The sequence below is a fragment of the Pelophylax lessonae genome, assembly GCF_965119305.1.
Source record: "Pelophylax lessonae genome assembly, chromosome: 8".
NCBI lineage: Eukaryota > Metazoa > Chordata > Amphibia > Anura > Ranidae > Pelophylax > Pelophylax lessonae.
In genome coordinates, this window is record NC_138775.1 from 224,564,340 (window position 1) to 224,584,518 (window position 20,179).

The 20,179-nt window shown below is 43.5% G+C and overlaps 1 protein-coding gene across 1 annotated transcript in view; it reads left to right on the top strand.

Annotated features, from left to right (window-relative positions):
* The window catches only part of LOC309561659 (uncharacterized protein), a gene marked incomplete at both ends in the record, with an annotated part of 129,981 nt that overhangs the window by 30,152 nt on the left and 79,650 nt on the right, over positions 1-20,179 (top strand). The window contains one exon of the mRNA XM_082265652.1: positions 71-20,151. Within this exon, the coding sequence (XP_082121778.1) occupies positions 71-20,151 (20,081 nt within the window). The remainder of the gene's footprint in view (positions 1-70; positions 20,152-20,179) is intronic.

Sequence of the window (20,179 nt, forward strand, 5' to 3'; positions counted from 1 at the left end):
AAAAAACCTGACGCTAAAAACCCAACTGGAAAAGACCAAAGACCTGAAGAAGAATCACCAAGTGATGAAGAGGAGAAGCCCCAGGATCCAAACGAACCAAATGAAGGACGTAGGCCAAATAGAAAACCCGAGAAACCTGGTACAAACCTACCACGTGATCCAAATCAACCATCAGATGGACGCAAACCAACAAATCCACACAAAAAACCTGACACACAACATCCAACCGAAAAAGACCAAAGACCTGATGAAGACTCTCCAAGTGATGAAGAGAAGAAGCCTCAGGATCCAAATAAACCAAATGATCGACGAAAGCCAATAAGAAAACCCGAAAAACCTGGATCTAAAAAGCCAACTGGTAAAGACCAAAAACCAGGTGAAGAATCACCAAGTGATGAAAAGGAGGACCTACAGAATCCAAACAAACCAAATGATGGAGAAAGACCAATTAGAAAACCTGAAAAGCCTGAAAATAAAAAGCCAACCGATAAAGACAACAAACCAGGTGAAGAATCACCAAGTGATGAAGAGGAGAAGCCACTGGATCCATACAAACCAAATGATGGACGAAAGCCAACAAGAAAACCTGAAAAACCTGGTACAAAACTACCACGTGATCCAAATCAACCATCAGATGGACGCAAACTAACAGATCCACACAAAAAACCTGACACTAAACACCCAACTGGAAAAGACCAAAGACCTGAAGAAGAATCACCAAGTGATGAAGAGGAGAAGCCCCAGGATCCAAACAAACCAAATGAAGGACGTAGGCCAAATGGAAAACCCGAGAAACCTGGTACAAAACTACCACGCGATCCAAATCAACCATCAGATGGACGCAAACCAACAGATCCACACAAAAAACCTGACACTAAACACCCAACTGGAAAAGACCAAAGACCTGAAGAAGAAGAATCACCAAGTGATGAAGAGGAGGACCCACTGGATCCAAACAAACCAAATGATGGACGTAGGCCAAACAGAAAACCCGAAAAACCTGGTACTAAACTACCACGCGATCCAAATCAACCATCAGATGGACGCAAACCAACAGATCCAGATAACAAACCTGATACTAAACATCCAACCGGTAAAGACCAAAGACCTGACGAAGAATCACCAAGTGATGAAGTGGAGGACCCACTGGATCCAAACAAACCAAATGATGGACATAGGCCAAATAGAAAACCTGAAAAACCTGATACAAATCTACCACGCGATCCAAATCAGCCTTCAGATGGAAGCAAACCAACACACAAAAAACCTGACACTAAACACCCAACTGGAAAAGACCAAAGACCTGAAGAAGAATCACCAAGTGATGAAGAGGAGGACCCACTGGATCCAAACAAACCAAATGATGGACGTAGGCCAAACAGAAAACCCGAAAAACCTGGTACTAAACTACCACGCGATCCAAATCAACCATCAAATGGACGCAAACCAACAGATCCAGATAACAAACCTGATACTAAACATCCAACCGGTAAAGACCAAAGACCTGATGAAGAATCAACAAGTGATGAAGAGGAGGACCCAATGGATCCAAACAAACAAAATGATGGACGTAGGCCAAATAGAAAACCCGAGAGACCTGGTACAAAACACCCACGTGATCCAAATCAACCATCAGATGGACGAAAACCAACAGATCCACACAAAAAACCTGACACTAAACACCCAACTGGAAAAGACCAAAGACCTGAAGAAGAATCACCAAGTGATGAAGAGGAGAAGCCCCAGGATCCAAACAAACCAAATGAAGGACGTAGGCCAAATAGAAAACCCGAGAAACCTGGTACAAACCTACCACGCGATCCAAATCAACCATCAGATGGACGCAGACCAACAGATCCAGACAAAAATCCTGACACTCAACATCCAACCGAAAAAGACCAAAGACCTGATGAAGACTCACCAAGTGATGAAGAGGAGAAGCCCCAGGATCCAAATAAACCAAATGATCAACGAAAGCCAATAAGAAAACCTGAAAAACCTGGATCTAAAAAACCAACTGGTAAAGACCAAAAACCAGGTGAAGAATCACCAAGTGATGAAAAGGAGGACCTACAGAATCCAAACAAATCAAATGATGGAGAAAGACCAAGTAGAAAACCTGAAAAGCCTGAAACTAAAAAGCCAACCGATAATGACAACAAACCAGGTGAAGAATCACCAAGTGATGAAGAGGAGAAGCCACTGGATCCATACAAACCAAATGATGGACGAAAGCCAACAAGAAAACCTGAAAAACCTGGAACTAAAAAGCCAACCGGTAAAGACCAAAGACCAGGTGAAGAATCACGAAGTGATGAAGAGGAGGACCCACTGGATCCAAACAAACCAAATGATGGGCGTAGACCAAACAGAAAACCCGAAAAACCTGGTACAAAACTACCACGTGATCCAAATCCACCCTCAGATAGACGCAAACCAACAGATCCAGACAAAAAACCTGGCACTAAACATCCAACCGGAAAAGGCCAAAGACCTGAAGAAGAATCACCAAGTGATGAAGAGGAGAAGCCCCAGGATCCAAGCAAACCAAATGATGGACGTAGGCCAAATAGAAAACCCGAGAAACCTGGTACTAAACTACCACGCGATCCAAATCAACCATCAGATGGACGAAAACCAACAGATCCAGACAACAAACCTGATTCTAAACATCCAACCGGTAAAGACCAAAGACCTGATGAAGAATCACCAAGTGATGAAGTGGAGGACCCACTGGATCCAAACAAACCAAATGATGGACGTAGGCCAAATAGAAAACCTGAGAAACCTGGTACTAAATTACCACGCGATCCAAATCAGGAATCAGATGGACGAAAACCAACAGATCCAGACAACAAACCTGATTCTAAACATCCAACCGTTAAAGACCAAAGACCTGACGAAGAATCACCAAGTGATGAAGTGGAGGACCCACTGGATCCAAACAAGCCAAATGATGGACGTAGGCCAAACAGAAAACCCGAAAAACCTGGTACTAAACTACCACGCGATCCAAATCAACCATCAGATGGACGCAAACCAACAGATCCAGATAACAAACCTGATACTAAACATCCAATCGGTAAAGACCAAAGACCTGATGAAGAATCAACAAGTGATGAAGAGGAGAAGCCACTGGATCCATACAAACCAAATGATGGAAGAAAGCCAACAAGAAAACCTGAAAAACCTGGAACTAAAAAGCCAACCGGTAAAGACCAAAGACCAGGTGAAGAATCACGAAGTGATGAAGAGGAAGACCCATTGGATCCAAACAAACCAAATGATGGGCGTAGACCAAACAGAAAACCCGAAAAACCTGGTACAAAACTACCACGTGATCCAAATCCACCCTCAGATAGACGCAAACCAACAGATCCAGACAAAAAACCTGGCACTAAACATCCAACCGGAAAAGGCCAAAGACCTGAAGAAGAATCACCAAGTGATGAAGAGGAGAAGCCCCAGGATCCAAGCAAACCAAATGATGGACGTAGGCCAAATAGAAAACCCGAGAAACCTGGTACTAAACTACCACGCAATCCAAATCAACCATCAGATGGACGAAAACCAACAGATCCAGACAACAAACCTGATTCTAAACATCCAACCGGTAAAGACCAAAGACCTGATGAAGAATCACCAAGTGATGAAGTGGAGGACCCACTGGATCCAAACAAACCAAATCATGGACGTAGGCCAAACAGAAAACCCGAAAAACCTGGTACTAAACTACCACGCGATCCAAATCAACCATCAGATGGACGCAAACCAACAGATCCAGATAACAAACCTGATACTAAACATCCAACCGGTAAAGACCAAAGACCTGACGAAGAATCACCAAGTGATGAAGTGGAGGACCCACTGGATCCAAACAAACCAAATGATGGACGTAGGCCAGATAGAAAACCTGAAAAACCTGATACAAATCTACCACGCGATCCAAATCAGCCTTCAGATGGAAGCAAACCAACACATCCACACAAAAAACCTGACACTAAACACCCAACTGGAAAAGACCAAAGACCTGAAGAAGAATCACCAAGTGATGAAGAGGAGGACCCACTGGATCCAAACAAACCAAATGATGGACGTAGGCCAAACAGAAAACCCGAAAAACCTGGTACTAAACTACCACGCGATCCAAATCAACCATCAAATGGACGCAAACCAACAGATCCAGATAACAAACCTGATACTAAACATCCAACCGGTAAAGACCAAAGACCTGATGAAGAATCAACAAGTGATGAAGAGGAGGACCCAATGGATCCAAACAAACCAAATGATGGACGTAGGCCAAATAGAAAACCCGAGAGACCAGGTACAAAACACCCACGTGATCCAAATCAACCATCAGATGGACGAAAACCAACAGATCCACACAAAAAACCTGACACTAAACACCCAACTGGAAAAGACCAAAGACCTGAAGAAGAATCACCAAGTGATGAAGAGGAGAAGCCCCAGGATCCAAACAAACCAAATGAAGGACGTAGGCCAAATAGAAAACCCGAGAAACCTGGTAAAAACCTACCACGCGATCCAAATCAACCATCAGATGGACGCAAACCAACAGATCCAGACAAAAATCCTGACACTCAACATCTAACCGAAAAAGACCAAAGACCTGATGAAGACTCACCAAGTGATGAAGAGGAGAAGCCCCAGGATCCAAATAAACCAAATGATCAACGAAAGCCAATAAGAAAACCCGAAAAACCTGGATCTAAAAAACCAACTGGTAAAGACCAAAAACCAGGTGAAGAATCACCAAGTGATGAAAAGGAGGACCTACAGAATTCAAACAAATCAAATGATGGAGAAAGACCAAGTAGAAAACCTGAAAAGCCTGAAACTAAAAAGCCAACCGATAATGACAACAAACCAGGTGAAGAATCACCAAGTGATGAAGAGGAGAAGCCACTGGATCCATACAAACCAAATGATGGACGAAAGCCAACAAGAAAACCTGAAAAACCTGGAACTAAAAAGCCAACCGGTAAAGACCAAAGACCAGGTGAAGAATCACGAAGTGATGAAGAGGAGGACCCACTGGATCCAAACAAACCAAATGATGGGCGTAGACCAAACAGAAAACCCGAAAAACCTGGTACAAAACTACCACATGATCCAAATCCACACACAGATAGACGCAAACCAACAGATCCAGACAAAAAACCTGGCACTAAACATCCAACCGGAAAAGGCCAAAGACCTGAAGAAGAATCACCAAGTGATGAAGAGGAGAAGCCCCAGGATCCAAGCAAACCAAATGATGGACGTAGGCCAAATAGAAAACCCGAGAAACCTGGTACTAAACTACCACGCGATCCAAATCAACCATCAGATGGACGAAAACCAACAGATCCAGACAACAAACCTGATTCTAAACATCCAACCGGTAAAGACCAAAGACCTGATGAAGAATCACCAAGTGATGAAGTAGAGGACACACTGGATCCAAACAAACCAAATGATGGACGTAGGCCAAATAGAAAACCCAAGAAACCTGGTACTAAATTACCACGCGATCCAAATCAGCCATCAGATGGACGAAAACCAACAGATCCAGACAACAAACCTGATTCTAAACATCCAACCGTTAAAGACCAAAGACCTGACGAAGAATCACCAAGTGATGAAGTGGAGGACCCACTGGATCCAAACAAACCAAATGATGGACGTAGGCCAAACAGAAAACCCGAAAAACCTGGTACTAAACTACCACGCGATCCAAATCAACCATCAAATGGACGCAAACCAACAGATCCAGATAACAAACCTGATACTAAACATCCAACCGGTAAAGACCAAAGACCTGATGAAGAATCAACAAGTGATGAAGAGGAGGACCCAATGGATCCAAACAACCCAAATGATGGACGTAGGCCAAATAGAAAACCCGAGAGACCTGATACAAAACACCCACGTGATCCAAATCAACCATCAGATGGACGAAAACCAACAGATCCACACAAAAAACCTGACACTAAACACCCAACTGGAAAAGACCAAAGACCTGAAGAAGAATCACCAAGTGATGAAGAGGAGAAGCCCCAGGATCCAAACAAACCAAATGAAGGACGTAGGCCAAATAGAAAACCCGAGAAACCTGGTACAAACCTACAACGCGATCCAAATCAACCATCAGATGGACGCAAACCAACAGATCCAGACAAAAATCCTGACACTCAACATCCAACCGAAAAAGACCAAAGACCTGATGAAGACTCACCAAGTGATGAAGAGGAGAAGCCCCAGGATTCAAATAAACCAAATGATCAACGAAAGCCAATAAGAAAACCCGAAAAACCTGGATCTAAAAAACCAACTGGTAAAAACCAAAAACCAGGTGAAGAATCACCAAGTGATGAAAAGGAGGACCTACAGAATTCAAACAAATCAAATGATGGAGAAAGACCAAGTAGAAAACCTGAAAAGCCTGAAACTAAAAAGCCAACCGATAATGACAACAAACCAGGTGAAGAATCACCAAGTGATGAAGAGGAGAAGCCACTGGATCCATACAAACCAAATGATGGACGAAAGCCAACAAGAAAACCTGAAAAACCTGGAACTAAAAAGCCAACCGGTAAAGACCAAAGACCAGGTGAAGAATCACAAAGTGATGAAGAGGAGGACCCATTGGATCCAAACAAACCAAATGATGGGCGTAGACCAAACAGAAAACCCGAAAAACCTGGTACAAAACTACCACGTGATCCAAATCCACCCTCAGATAGACGCAAACCAACAGATCCAGACAAAAAACCTGGCACTAAACATCCAACCGGAAAAGGCCAAAGACCTGAAGAAGAATCACCAAGTGATGAAGAGGAGAAGCCCCAGGATCCAAGCAAACCAAATGATGGACGTAGGCCAAATAGAAAACCCGAGAAACCTGGTACTAAACTACCACGCAATCCAAATCAACCATCAGATGGACGAAAACCAACAGATCCAGACAACAAACCTGATTCTAAACATCCAACCGGTAAAGACCAAAGACCTGATGAAGAATCACCAAGTGATGAAGTGGAGGACCCACTGGATCCAAACAAACCAAATGATGGACGTAGGCCAAATAGAAAACCCGAGAAACCTGGTACTAAATTACCACGCGATCCAAATCAGATATCAGATGGACGAAAACCAACAGATCCAGACAACAAACCTGATTCTAAACATCCAACCGGTAAAGACCAAAGACCTGATGAAGAATCACCAAGTGATGAAGTGGAGGACCCACTGGATCCAAACAAACCAAATGATGGACGTAGGCCAAACAGAAAACCCGAAAAACCTGGTACTAAACTACCACGCGATCCAAATCAACCATCAGCTGGACGCAAACCAACAGATCCAGATAACAAACCTGATACTAAACATCCAACCGGTAAAGACCAAAGACCTGATGAAGAATCAACAAGTGATGAAGAGGAGAAGCCACTAGATCCATACAAACCAAATGATGGACGAAAGCCAACAAGAAAACCTGAAAAACCTGGAACTAAAAAGCCAACCGGTAAAGACCAAAGACCAGGTGAAGAATCACGAAGTGATGAAGAGGAAAAGCCCCAGGATCCAAGCAAACCAAATGATGGACGTAGGCCAAAGAGAAAACCCGAGAAACCTGGTACTAAACTACCACGCAATCCAAATCAATCATCAGATGGACGAAAACCAACAGATCCAGACAACAAACCTGATTCTAAACATCCAACCGGTAAAGACCAAAGACCTGATGAAGAATCACCAAGTGATGAAGTGGAGGACCCACTGGATCCAAACAAACCAAATGATGGACGTAGGCCAAATAGAAAACCCGAGAAACCTGGTACTAAATTACCACGCGATCCAAATCAGCCATCAGATGGACGAAAACCAACAGATCCAGACAACAAACCTGATTCTAAACATCCAACCGGTAAAGACCAAAGACCTGATGAAGAATCACCAAGTGATGAAGTGGAGGACCCACTGGATCCAAACAAACCAAATGATGGACGTAGGCCAAACAAAAAACCCGAAAAACCTGGTACTAAACTACCACGCGATCCAAATCAGCCATCAGATGGACGAAAACCAACAGATCCAGACAACAAACCTGATTCTAAACATCCAACCGGTAAAGACCAAAGACCTGATGAAGAATCACCAAGTGATGAAGTGGAGGACCCACTGGATCCAAACAAACCAAATGATGGACGTAGGCCAAACAGAAAACCCGAAAAACCTGGTACTAAACTACCACGCGATCCAAATCAACCATCAGATGGACGCAAACCAACAGATCCAGATAACAAAGCTGATACTAAACATCCAACCGGTAAAGACCAAAGACCTGATGAAGAATCAACAAGTGATGAAGAGGAAAAGCCACTGGATCCATACAAACCAAATGATGGACGAAAGCCAACAAGAAAACCTGAAAAACCTGGAACAAAAAAGCCAACCGGTAAAGACCAAAGACCAGGTGAAGAATCACGAAGTGATGAAGAGGAGGACCTACTGGATCCAAACAAACCAAATGATGGGCGTAGACCAAACAGAAAACCCGAAAAACCTGGTACAAAACTACCACGTGATCCAAATCCACCCTCAGATAGACGCAAACCAACAGATCCAGACAAAAAACCTGGCACTAAACATCCAACCGGAAAAGGCCAAAGACCTGAAGAAGAATCACCAAGTGATGAAGAGGAGAAGCCCCAGGATCCAAGCAAACCAAATGATGGACGTAGGCCAAATAGAAAACCCGAGAAACCTGGTACTAAACTACCACGCGATCCAAATCAATCATCAGATGGACGAAAACCAACAGATCCAGACAACAAACCTGATTCTAAACATCCAACCGGTAAAGACCAAAGACCTGATGAAGAATCACCAAGTGATGAAGTGGAGGACCCACTGGATCCAAACAAACCAAATGATGGACGTAGGCCAAATAGAAAACCCGAGAAACCTGGTACTAAATTACCACGCGATCCAAATCAGCCATCAGATGGACGAAAACCAACAGATCCAGACAACAAACCTGATTCTAAACATCCAACCGGTAAAGACCAAAGACCTGATGAAGAATCACCAAGTGATGAAGTGGAGGACCCACTGGATCCAAACAAACCAAATGATGGACGTAGGCCAAACAGAAAACCCGAAAAACCTGGTACTAAACTACCACGCGATCCAAATCAACCATCAGATGGACGCAAACCAACAGATCCAGATAACAAACCTGATACTAAACATCCAACCGGTAAAGACCAAAGACCTGATGAAGAAGCAACAAGTGATGAAGAGGAGGACCCAATGGATCCAAACAAACCAAATGATGGACGTAGGCCAAATAGAAAACCCGAGAAACCTGGTACAAAACTACCACGCGATCCAAATCAACCTTCAGATGGAAGCAAACCAACACATCCACACAAAAAACCTGACACTAAACACCCAACTGGAAAAGACCAAAGACCTGAAGAAGAATCACCAAGTGATGAAGTGGAGGACCCACTGGATCCAAACAAACCAAATGATGGACGTAGGCCAAATAGAAAACCAGAGAAACCTGGTACTAAATTACCACGCGATCCAAATCAACCATCAGATGGACGAAAACCAACAGATCCAGACAACAAACCTGATTCTAAACATCCAACCCGTAAAGACCATAGACCTGACGAAGAATCACCAAGTGATGAAGTGGAGGACCCACTGGATCCAAACAAACCAAATGATGGACGTAGGCCAAATAGAAAACCCGAGAAACCTGGTACAAAACTACCACGCAATCCAAATCAACCTTCAGATGGACGCAAACCAACACATCCACACAAAAAACCTGACACTGAACACCCAACTGGAAAAGACCAAAGACCTGAAGAAGAATCACCAAGTGATGAAGAGGAGGACCCACTGGATCCAAACAAACCAAATGATGGACGTAGGCCAAACAGAAAACCCGAGAAACCTGGTACAAACCTACCACGCGATCAAAATCAACCATCAGATGGACGCAAACCAACAGATCCAGACAAAAAACCTGACACTCAACATCCAACCGAAAAAGACCAAAGACCTGATGAAGACTCACCAAGTGATGAAGAGGAGAAGCCCCAGGATCCAAATAAACCAAATGATCGACGAAAGCCAATAAGAAAACCCGAAAAACCTGGATCTAAAAAACCAACTGGTAAAGACCAAAAACCAGGTGAAGAATCACCAAGTGATGAAAAGGAGGACCTACAGAATCCAAACAAATCAAATGATGGAGAAAGACCAAGTAGAAAACCTGAAAAGACTGAAACTAAAAAGCCAACCGATAAAGACAACAAACCAGGTGAAGAATCACCAAGTGATGAAGAGGAGAAGCCACTGGATCCATACAAACCAAATGATGGACGAAAGCCAACAAGAAAACCTGAAAAACCTGGAACTAAAAAGCCAACCGGTAAAGACCAAAGACCAGGTGAAGAATCACGAAGTGATGAAGAGGAGGACCCACTGGATCCAAACAAACCAAATGATGGGCGTAGACCAAACAGAAAACCCGAAAAACCTGGTACAAAACTACCACGTGATCCAAATCCACCCTCAGATAGACGCAAACCAACAGATCCAGACAAAAAACCTGGCACTAAACATCCAACCGGAAAAGGCCAAAGACCTGAAGAAGAATCACCAAGTGATGAAGAGGAGAAGCCCCAGGATCCAAGCAAACCAAATGATGGACGTAGGCCAAATAGAAAACCCGAGAAACCTGGTACTAAACTACCACGCGATCCAAATCAACCATCAGATGGACGAAAACCAACAGATCCAGACAACAAACCTGATTCTAAACATCCAACCGGTAAAGACCAAAGACCTGACGAAGAATCACCAAGTGATGAAGTGGAGGACCCACTGGATCCAAACAAACCAAATGATGGACGTAGGCCAAATAGAAAACCCGAGAAACCTGGTACAAAACTACCACGCGATCCAAATCAACCTTCAGATGGAAGCAAACCAACACATCCACACAAAAAACCTGACACTAAACACCCAACTGGAAAAGACCAAAGACCTGAAGAAGAATCACCAAGTGATGAAGAGGAGGACCCACTGGATCCAAACAAACCAAATGATGGACGTAGGCCAAACAGAAAACCCGAAAAACCTGGTACTAAACTACCACGCAATCCAAATCAACCATCAGATGGACGCAAACCAACAGATCCAGATAACAAACCTGATACTAAACATCCAACCGGTAAAGACCAAAGACCAGATGAAGAATCAACAAGTGATGAAGAGGAGGACCCAATGGATCCAAACAAACCAAATGATGGACGTAGGCCAAATAGAAAACCCGAGAAACCTGGTACAAAACACCCACGTGATCCAAATCAACCATCAGATGGACGAAAACCAACAGATCCACACAAAAAACCTGACACTAAACACCCAACTGGAAAAGACCAAAGACCTGAAGAAGAATCACCAAGTGATGAAGAGGAGAAGCCCCAGGATCCAAACAAACCAAATGAAGGACATAGGCCAAATAGAAAACCCGAGAAACCTGGTACAAACCTACCACGCGATCCAAATCAACCATCAGATGGACGCAAACCAACAGATCCACACAAAAAACCTGACACTCAACATCCAACCGAAAAAGGCCAAAGACCTGATGAAGACTCACCAAGTGATGAAGAGGAGAAGCCCCAGGATCCAAATAAACCAAATGATCGACGAAAGCCTGTAAGAAAACCCGAAAAACCTGGATCTAAAAAACCAACTGGTAAAGACCAAAAACCAGGTGAAGAATCACCAAGTGATGAAAAGGAGAACCTACAGAATCCAAACAAATCAAATGATGGAGAAAAACCAAGTAGAAAACCTGAAAAGCCTGAAACTAAAAAGCCAACTGATAAAGACAACAAACCAGGTGAAGAATCACCAAGTGATGAAGAGGAGAAGCCACTGGATCCATACAAACCAAATGATGGACGAAAGCCAACAAGAAAACCTGAAAAACCTGGAACTAAAAAGCCAATCGGTAAAGACCAAAGACCAGGTGAAGAATCACGAAGTGATGAAGAGGAGGACCCACTGGATCCAAACAAACCAAATGATGGGCGTAGACCAAACAGAAAACCCGAAAAACCTGGTACCAAACTACCACGTGATCCAAATCGACCCTCAGATAGACGCAAACCAACAGATAAAGACAAAAAAACTGGCACTAAACATCCAACCGGAAAAGGCCAAAGACCTGAAGAAGAATCTCCTAGTGATGAAGAGGAGAAGCCCAAGGATCCAAGCAAAACAAATGATGGACATAGGCCAAATAGAAAACCCGAGAAACCTGGTACTAAACTACCACGCGATCCAAATCAACCATCAGATGGACGAAAACCAACAGATCCAGACAACAAACCTGATTCTAAACATCCAACCGGTAAAGACCAAAGACCTGATGAAGAATCACCAAGTGATGAAGTGGAGGACCCACTGGATCCAAACAAACCAAATGATGGACGTAGGCCAAATAGAAAACCCGAGAAACCTGGTACAAAATTACCACGCGAACCAAATCAACCATCAGATGGACGAAAACCAACAGATCCAGACAACAAACCTGACACTAAAGACCCAACTGGAAAAGACCAAAGACCTGAAGAAGAATCACCAAGTGATGAAGAGGAGAACGCACTGGATCCAAACAAACCAAATGATGGACGTAGGCCAAACAGAAAACCCGAAAAACCTGGTACTAAACTACCACGCGATCCAAATCAACCATCAGATGGACGCAAACCAACAGATCCAGATAACAAGCCTGATACTAAACATCCAACCGGTAAAGACCAAAGACCTGATGAAGAATCAACAAGTGATGAAGAGGAGGACCCAATGGATCCAAACAAACCAAATGATGGACGTAGGCCAAATAGAAAACCCGAGAAACCTGGTACAAAACACCCACGTGATCCAAATCAACCATCAGATGGACGAAAACCAACAGATCCACACAAAAAACCTGACACTAAACACCCAACTGGAAAAGACCAAAGACCTGAAGAAGAATCACCAAGTGATGAAGAGGAGAAGCCCCAGGATCCAAACAAACCAAATGAAGGACGTAGGCCAAATAGAAAACCCGAGAAACCTGGTACAAACCTACCACGCGATCCAAATCAACCATCAGATGGACGCAAACCAACAGATCCACACAAGAAACCTGACACTCAACATCCAACCGAAAAAGACCAAAGACCTGATGAAGACTCACCAAGTGATGAAGAGGAGAAGCCCCAGGATCCAAATAAACCAAATGATCGACGAAAGCCAATAAGAAAACCCGAAAAACCTGGATCTAAAAAACCAACTGGTAAAGATCAAAAACCAGGTGAAGAATCACCAAGTGATGAAAAGGAGGACCCACAGAATCCAAACAAATCAAATGATGGAGAAAGACCAATTAGAAAACCTGAAAAGCCTGAAACTAAAAAGCTAACCGATAAAGACAACAAACAAGGTGAAGAATCACCAAGTGATGAAGAGGAGAAGCCACTGGATCCATACAAACCAAATGATGGACGAAAGCCAACCAGAAAACCTGAAAAACCTGGAACTAAAAAGCCAACCGTTAAAGACCAAAGACCAGGTGAAGAATCACGAAGTGATGAAGAGGAGGACCCACTGGATCCAAACAAACCAAATGATGGGCGTAGACCAAACAGAAAACCCGAAAAACCTGGTACAAAACTACCACGTGATCCAAATCGACCCTCAGATAGACGCAAACCAACAGATCCAGACAAAAAACCTGGCACTAAACATCCAACCGGAAAAGGCCAAAGACCTGAAGAAGAATCACCAAGTGATGAAGAGGAGAAGCCCCAGGATCCAAACAAACCAAATGATGGACGTAGGCCAAATAGAAAACCCGAGAAACCTGGTATTAAATTACCACGCGATCCAAATCAACCATCAGATGGACGAAAACCAACAGATCCAGACAACAAACCTGATTCTAAACATCCAACCGGTAAAGACCAAAGACCTGACGAAGAATCACCAAGTGATGAAGTGGAGGACCCACTGGATCCAAACAAACCAAATGATGGACGTAGGCCAAATAGAAAACCCGAGAAACCTGGTACAAATCTACCACGCGATCCAAATCAACCTTCAGATGGAAGCAAACCAACACACCCACACAAAAAACCTGACACTAAACACCCAACTGGAAAAGACCAAAGACCTAAAGGAGAATCACCAAGTGATGAAGAGGAGTACCCACTGGATCCAAACAAACCAAATGATGGACGTAGGCCAAACAGAAAACCCGAAAAACCTGGTACTAAACTACCACGCGATCCAAATCAACCATCAGATGGACGCAAACCAACAGATCCAGATAACAAACCTGATACTAAACATCCAACCGGTAAAGACCAAAGACCTGATGAAGAATCAACAAGTGATGAAGAGGAGGACCCAATGGATCCAAACAATCCAAATGATGGACGTAGGCCAAATAGAAAACCCGAGAGACCTAGTACAAAACACCCACGTGATCCAAATCAACCATCAGATGGACGAAAACCAACAGATCCACACAAAAAACCTGACACTAAACACCCAACTGGAAAAGACCAAAGACCTGAAGAAGAATCACCAAGTGATGAAGAGGAGAAGCCCCAGGATCCAAACAAACCAAATGAAGGACTTAGGCCAAATAAAAGACCAGAGAAACCTGGTACAAACCTACCACGTGATCCAAATCAACCATCAGATGGACGCAAACCAACAGATCCACACAAAAAACCTGACACTCAACATCCAACCGAAAAGGACCAAAGGCCTGATGAAGACTCAAAAAGTGATGAAGAGGAGAAGCCCCAGGATCCAAATAAACCAAATGATCGACGAAAGCCAATAAGAAAACCTGAAAAACCTGGATCTAATAAGCCAACTGGTAAAGACCAAAAACCAGGTGAAGAATCACCAAGTGATGAAAAGGAGGACCTACAGAATCCAAACAAACCAAATGATGGAGAAAGACCAATTAGAAAACCTGAAAAGCCTGAAACTAAAAAGCCAACCGATAAAGACAACAAACCAGGTGAAGAATCACCAAGTAATGAAGAGGAGAAGCCACTGGATCGATACAAACCAAATGATGGACGACAGCCAACAAGGAAACCTGAAAAACCTGGCACAAAACTACCACGTGATCCAAATCAACCATCAGATGGACGAAAACCAACAGATCCACACAAAAAACCTGACACTAAACACCCAACTGGAAAAGACCAAAGACCTGAAGAAGAATCACCAAGTGATGGAGAGGAGAAGCCCCAGGATCAAAACAAACCAAATGAAGGACGTAGGCCAAATGGAAAACCCGAGAAACCTGGTACAAAACTACCACGCGATCCAAATCAACCATCAGATGGACGCAAACCAACAGATCCACACAAAAAAACTGACACTAAACACCTAACTGGAAAAGACCAAAGACCTGAAGAAGAATCACCAAGTGATGAAGAGGAGGACCCACTGGATCCAAACAAACCAAATGATGGACGTAGGCCAAACAGAAAACCCGAAAAACCTGGTACTAAACTACCACGCGATCCAAATCAACCATCAGATGGACGCAAACCAACAGATCCAGATAACAAACCTGATACTAAACATCCAACCGGTAAAGACCAAAGACCTGATGAAGAATCAACAAGTGATGAAGAGGAGGACCCAATGGATCCAAACAAACCAAATGATGGACGTAGGCCAAATAGAAAACCCGAGAGACCTGGTACAAAACACCCACGTGATCCAAATCAACCATCAGATGGACGAAAACCAACAGATCCACACAAAAAACCTGACACTAAACACCCAACTGGAAAAGACCAAAGACCTGAAGAACAATCACCAAGTGATGAAGAGGAGAAGCCCCAGGATCCAAACAAACCAAATGAAGGACGTAGGCCAAATAAAAAACCAGAGAAACCTGGTACAAATCTACCACGCGATCCAAATCAACCATCAGATGGACGCAAACCAACAGATCCACACAAAAAACCTGACACTCAACATCCAACCGAAAAGGACCAAAGGCCTGATGAAGACTCACCAAGTGATGAAGAGGAGAAGCCCCAGGATCCAAATAAACCAAATGATCGACGAAAGCCAATAAGAAAACCCGAAAAACCTGGATCTAAAAAGCCAACTGGTAAAGACCAAAAACCAGGTGAAGAATCACCAAGTGATGAAAAGGAGGACCTACAGAATCCAAACAAACCAAATGATGGAGAAAGACCAATTAGAAAACCTGAAAAGCCTGAAACTAAAAAGCCAACCGATAAAGACTACAAACCAGGTGAAGAATCACCAAGTAATGAAGAGGAGAAGCCACTGGATCCATACAAACCAAATGATGGACGACAGCCAACAAGGAAACCTGAAAAACCTGGTACAAAACTGCCACGTGATCCAAATCAACCATCAGATGGACGAAAACCAACAGATCCACACAAAAAACCTGACACTAAACACCCAACTGGAAAAGACCAAAGACCTGAAGAAGAATCACCAAGTGATGAAGAGGAGAAGCCCCAGGATCAAAACAAACCAAATGAAGGACGTAGGCCAAATGGAAAACCCGAGAAACCTGGTACAAAACTACCACGCGATCCAAATCAACAATCAGATGGACGCAAACCAACAGATCCACACAAAAAACCTGACACTAAACACCCAACTGGAAAAGACCAAAGACCTGAAGAAGAATCACCAAGTGATGAAGAGGAGGACCCACTGGATCCAAACAAACCAAATGATGGACGTAGGCCAAACAGAAAACCCGAAAAACCTGGTACTAAACTACCACGCGATCCAAATCAACCATCAGATGGACGCACACCAACAGATCCAGATAACAAACCTGATACTAAACATCCAACCGGTAAAGACCAAAGACCTGATGAAGAATCAACAAGTGATAAAGAGGAGGACCCCATGGATCCAAACAAACCAAATGATGGACATAGGCCAAATAGAAAACCAGAGAAACCTGGTACAAAACACCCACGTGATCCAAATCAACCATCAGATGGACAAAAACCAACAGATCCACACAAAAAACATGACACTAAACACCCAACTGGAAAAGACCAAAGACCTGAAGAAGAATCACCAAGTGATGAAGAGGAGAAGCCCCAGGATCCAAACAAACCAAATGAAGGACGTAGGCCAAATAGAAAACCCGAGAAACCTGGTACAAAACACCCACGTGATCCAAATCAACCATCAGATGGACGAAAACCAACAGATCAACACAAAAAACCTGACACTAAACACCCAACTGGAAAAGACCAAAGACCTGATGAAGACTCACCAAGTGATGAAAAGGAGAAGCCCCAAGATCCAAATAAACCAAATGATCGACGAAAGCCAATAAGAAAACCCGAAAAACCTGGATCTAAAAAACCAACTGGTAAAGACCAAAAACCGGGTGAAGAATCACCAAGTGATGAAAAGGAGGACCTACAGAATCCAAACAAATCAAATGATGGAGAAAGACCAATTAGAAAACCTGAAAAGCCTGAAACTAAAAAGCCAACCGATAAAGACAACAAACCCGGAGAAGAATCACCAAGGGATGAAGAGGAGAAGCCACTGGATCCATACAAACCAAATGATGGAGGAAAGCCAACAAGAAAACCTGAAAAACCTGGAACTAAAAAGCCAACCGGTAAAGACCAAAGACCAGGTGAAGAATCACGAAGTGATGAAGAGGAGGATCCACTGGATCCAAACAAACCAAATGATGGGCGTAGACCAAACCGAAAACCCGAAAAACCTGGTACAAAACTACCACGTGATCCAAATCGACCCTCAGATAGACGCAAACCAACAGATCCAGACAAAAAACCTGGCACTAAACATCCAACCGGAAAAGGCCAAAGACCTGAAGAAGAATCACCAAGTGATGAAGAGGAGAAGCCCCAGGATCCAAGCAAACCAAATGATGGACGTAGGCCAAATAGAAAACCAGAGAAACCTGGTACTAAACTACCACGCGATCCAAATCAACCATCAGATGGACGAAAACCAACAGATCCAGATAACAAACCTGATACTAAACATCCAACCGGTAAAGACCAAAGACCTGATGAAGAATCAACAAGTGATGAAGAGGAGGACCCAATGGATCCAAACAAACCAAATAATGGACGTAGGCCAAATAGAAAACCCGAGAAAGCTGGTACAAAACACCCACGTGATCCAAATCAACCATCAGATGGACGAAAACCAACAGATCCACACAAAAAACCTGACACTAAACACCCAACTGGAAAAGACCAAAGACCTGAAGAAGAATCACCAAGTGATGAAGAGGAGAAGCCCCAGGATCCAAGCAAACCAAATGATGAACGTAGGCCAAACAGAAAACCCGAGAAACCTGGTACTAAATTACCACGCAATCCAAATCAACCATCAGATGGACAAAAACCAACAGATCCAGACAACAAACCTGATTCTACACATCCAACCGGGAAAGACCAAAGACCTGACGAAGAATCACCAAGTGATGAAGTGGAGGACCCACTGGATCCAAACAAACCAAATGATGGACGTAGGCCAAATAGAAAACCCGAGAAACCTGGTACAAAACTACCACGCGATTCACATCATCCTTCAGATGGAAGCAAACCAACACATCCACACAAAAAACCTGACACTAAACACCCAACTGGAAAAGACCAAAGATCTGAAGAAGAATCACCAAGTGATGAAGAGGAGGACCCACTGGATCCAAACAAACCAAATGATGGACGTAGGCCAAACAGAAAACCCGAAAAACCTGGTACTAAACTACCACGCGATCCAAATCAACCATCAGCTGGGCGCAAACCAACAGATCCAGATAACAAACCTGATACTAAACATCCAACCGGTAAAGACCAAAGACCTGACGAAGAATCACCAAGTGATGAAGTGGAGGACCCACTGAATCCAAACAAACCAAATGATGGACGTAGGCCAAATAGAAAACCCGAGAAACCTGGTACAAAACTACCACGCGATCCAAATCAACCTTCAGATGGAAGCAAACCAACACATCCACACAAAAAACATGACACTAAACACCCAACTGAAAAAGACCAAAGACCTGACGAAGAATCACCAAGTGATGAAGAGGAGGACCCACTGGATCAAAACAAACCAAATGATGGACGTAGGCCAAACAGAAAACCCGAAAAACCTGGTACTAAACTACCACGCGATCCAAATCAACCATCAGCTGGGCGCAAACCAACAGATCCAGATAACAAACCTGATACTAAACATCCAACCGGTAAAGACCAAAGACCTGATGAAGAATCAACAAGCGATGAAGAGGAGGACCCAATGGATCCAAACAAACCAAATGATGGACGTAGGCCAAATAGAAAACCCGAGAAACCTGGTACAAAACACCCACGTGATCCAAATCAACCATCAGATGGACGAAAACCAACAGATCCACACAAAAAATCTGACACTAAACACCCAACTGGAAAAGACCAAAGACCTGAAGAAGAATCACCAAGTGATGAAGAGGAGAAGCCCCAGGATCCAAACAAACCAAATGAAGGACGTAGGCCAAATAGAAAACCCGAGAAACCTGGTACAAACCTACCACGCGATCCAAATCAACCATCAGATGGACCCAAACCAACAGATCCACACAAAAAACCTGACACTAAACACCTAACTGGAAAAGACCAAAGACCTGAAGAAGAATCACCAAGTGATGAAGAGGAGGACCCACTGGATCCAAACAAACCAAATGATGGACGTAGGCCAAACAGAAAACCCGAAAAACCTGGTACTAAACTACCACGCGATCCAAATCAACCATCAGATGGACGCAAACCAACAGATCCAGATAACAAACCTGATACTAAACATCCAACCGGTAAAGACCAAAGACCTGATGAAGAATCAACAAGTGATGAAGAGGAGGACCCAATGGATCCAAACAAACCAAATGATGGACGTAGGCCAAATAGAAAACCCGAGAGACCTGGTACAAAACACCCACGTGATCCAAATCAACCATCAGATGGACGAAAACCAACAGATCCACACAAAAAACCTGACACTAAACACCCAACTGGAA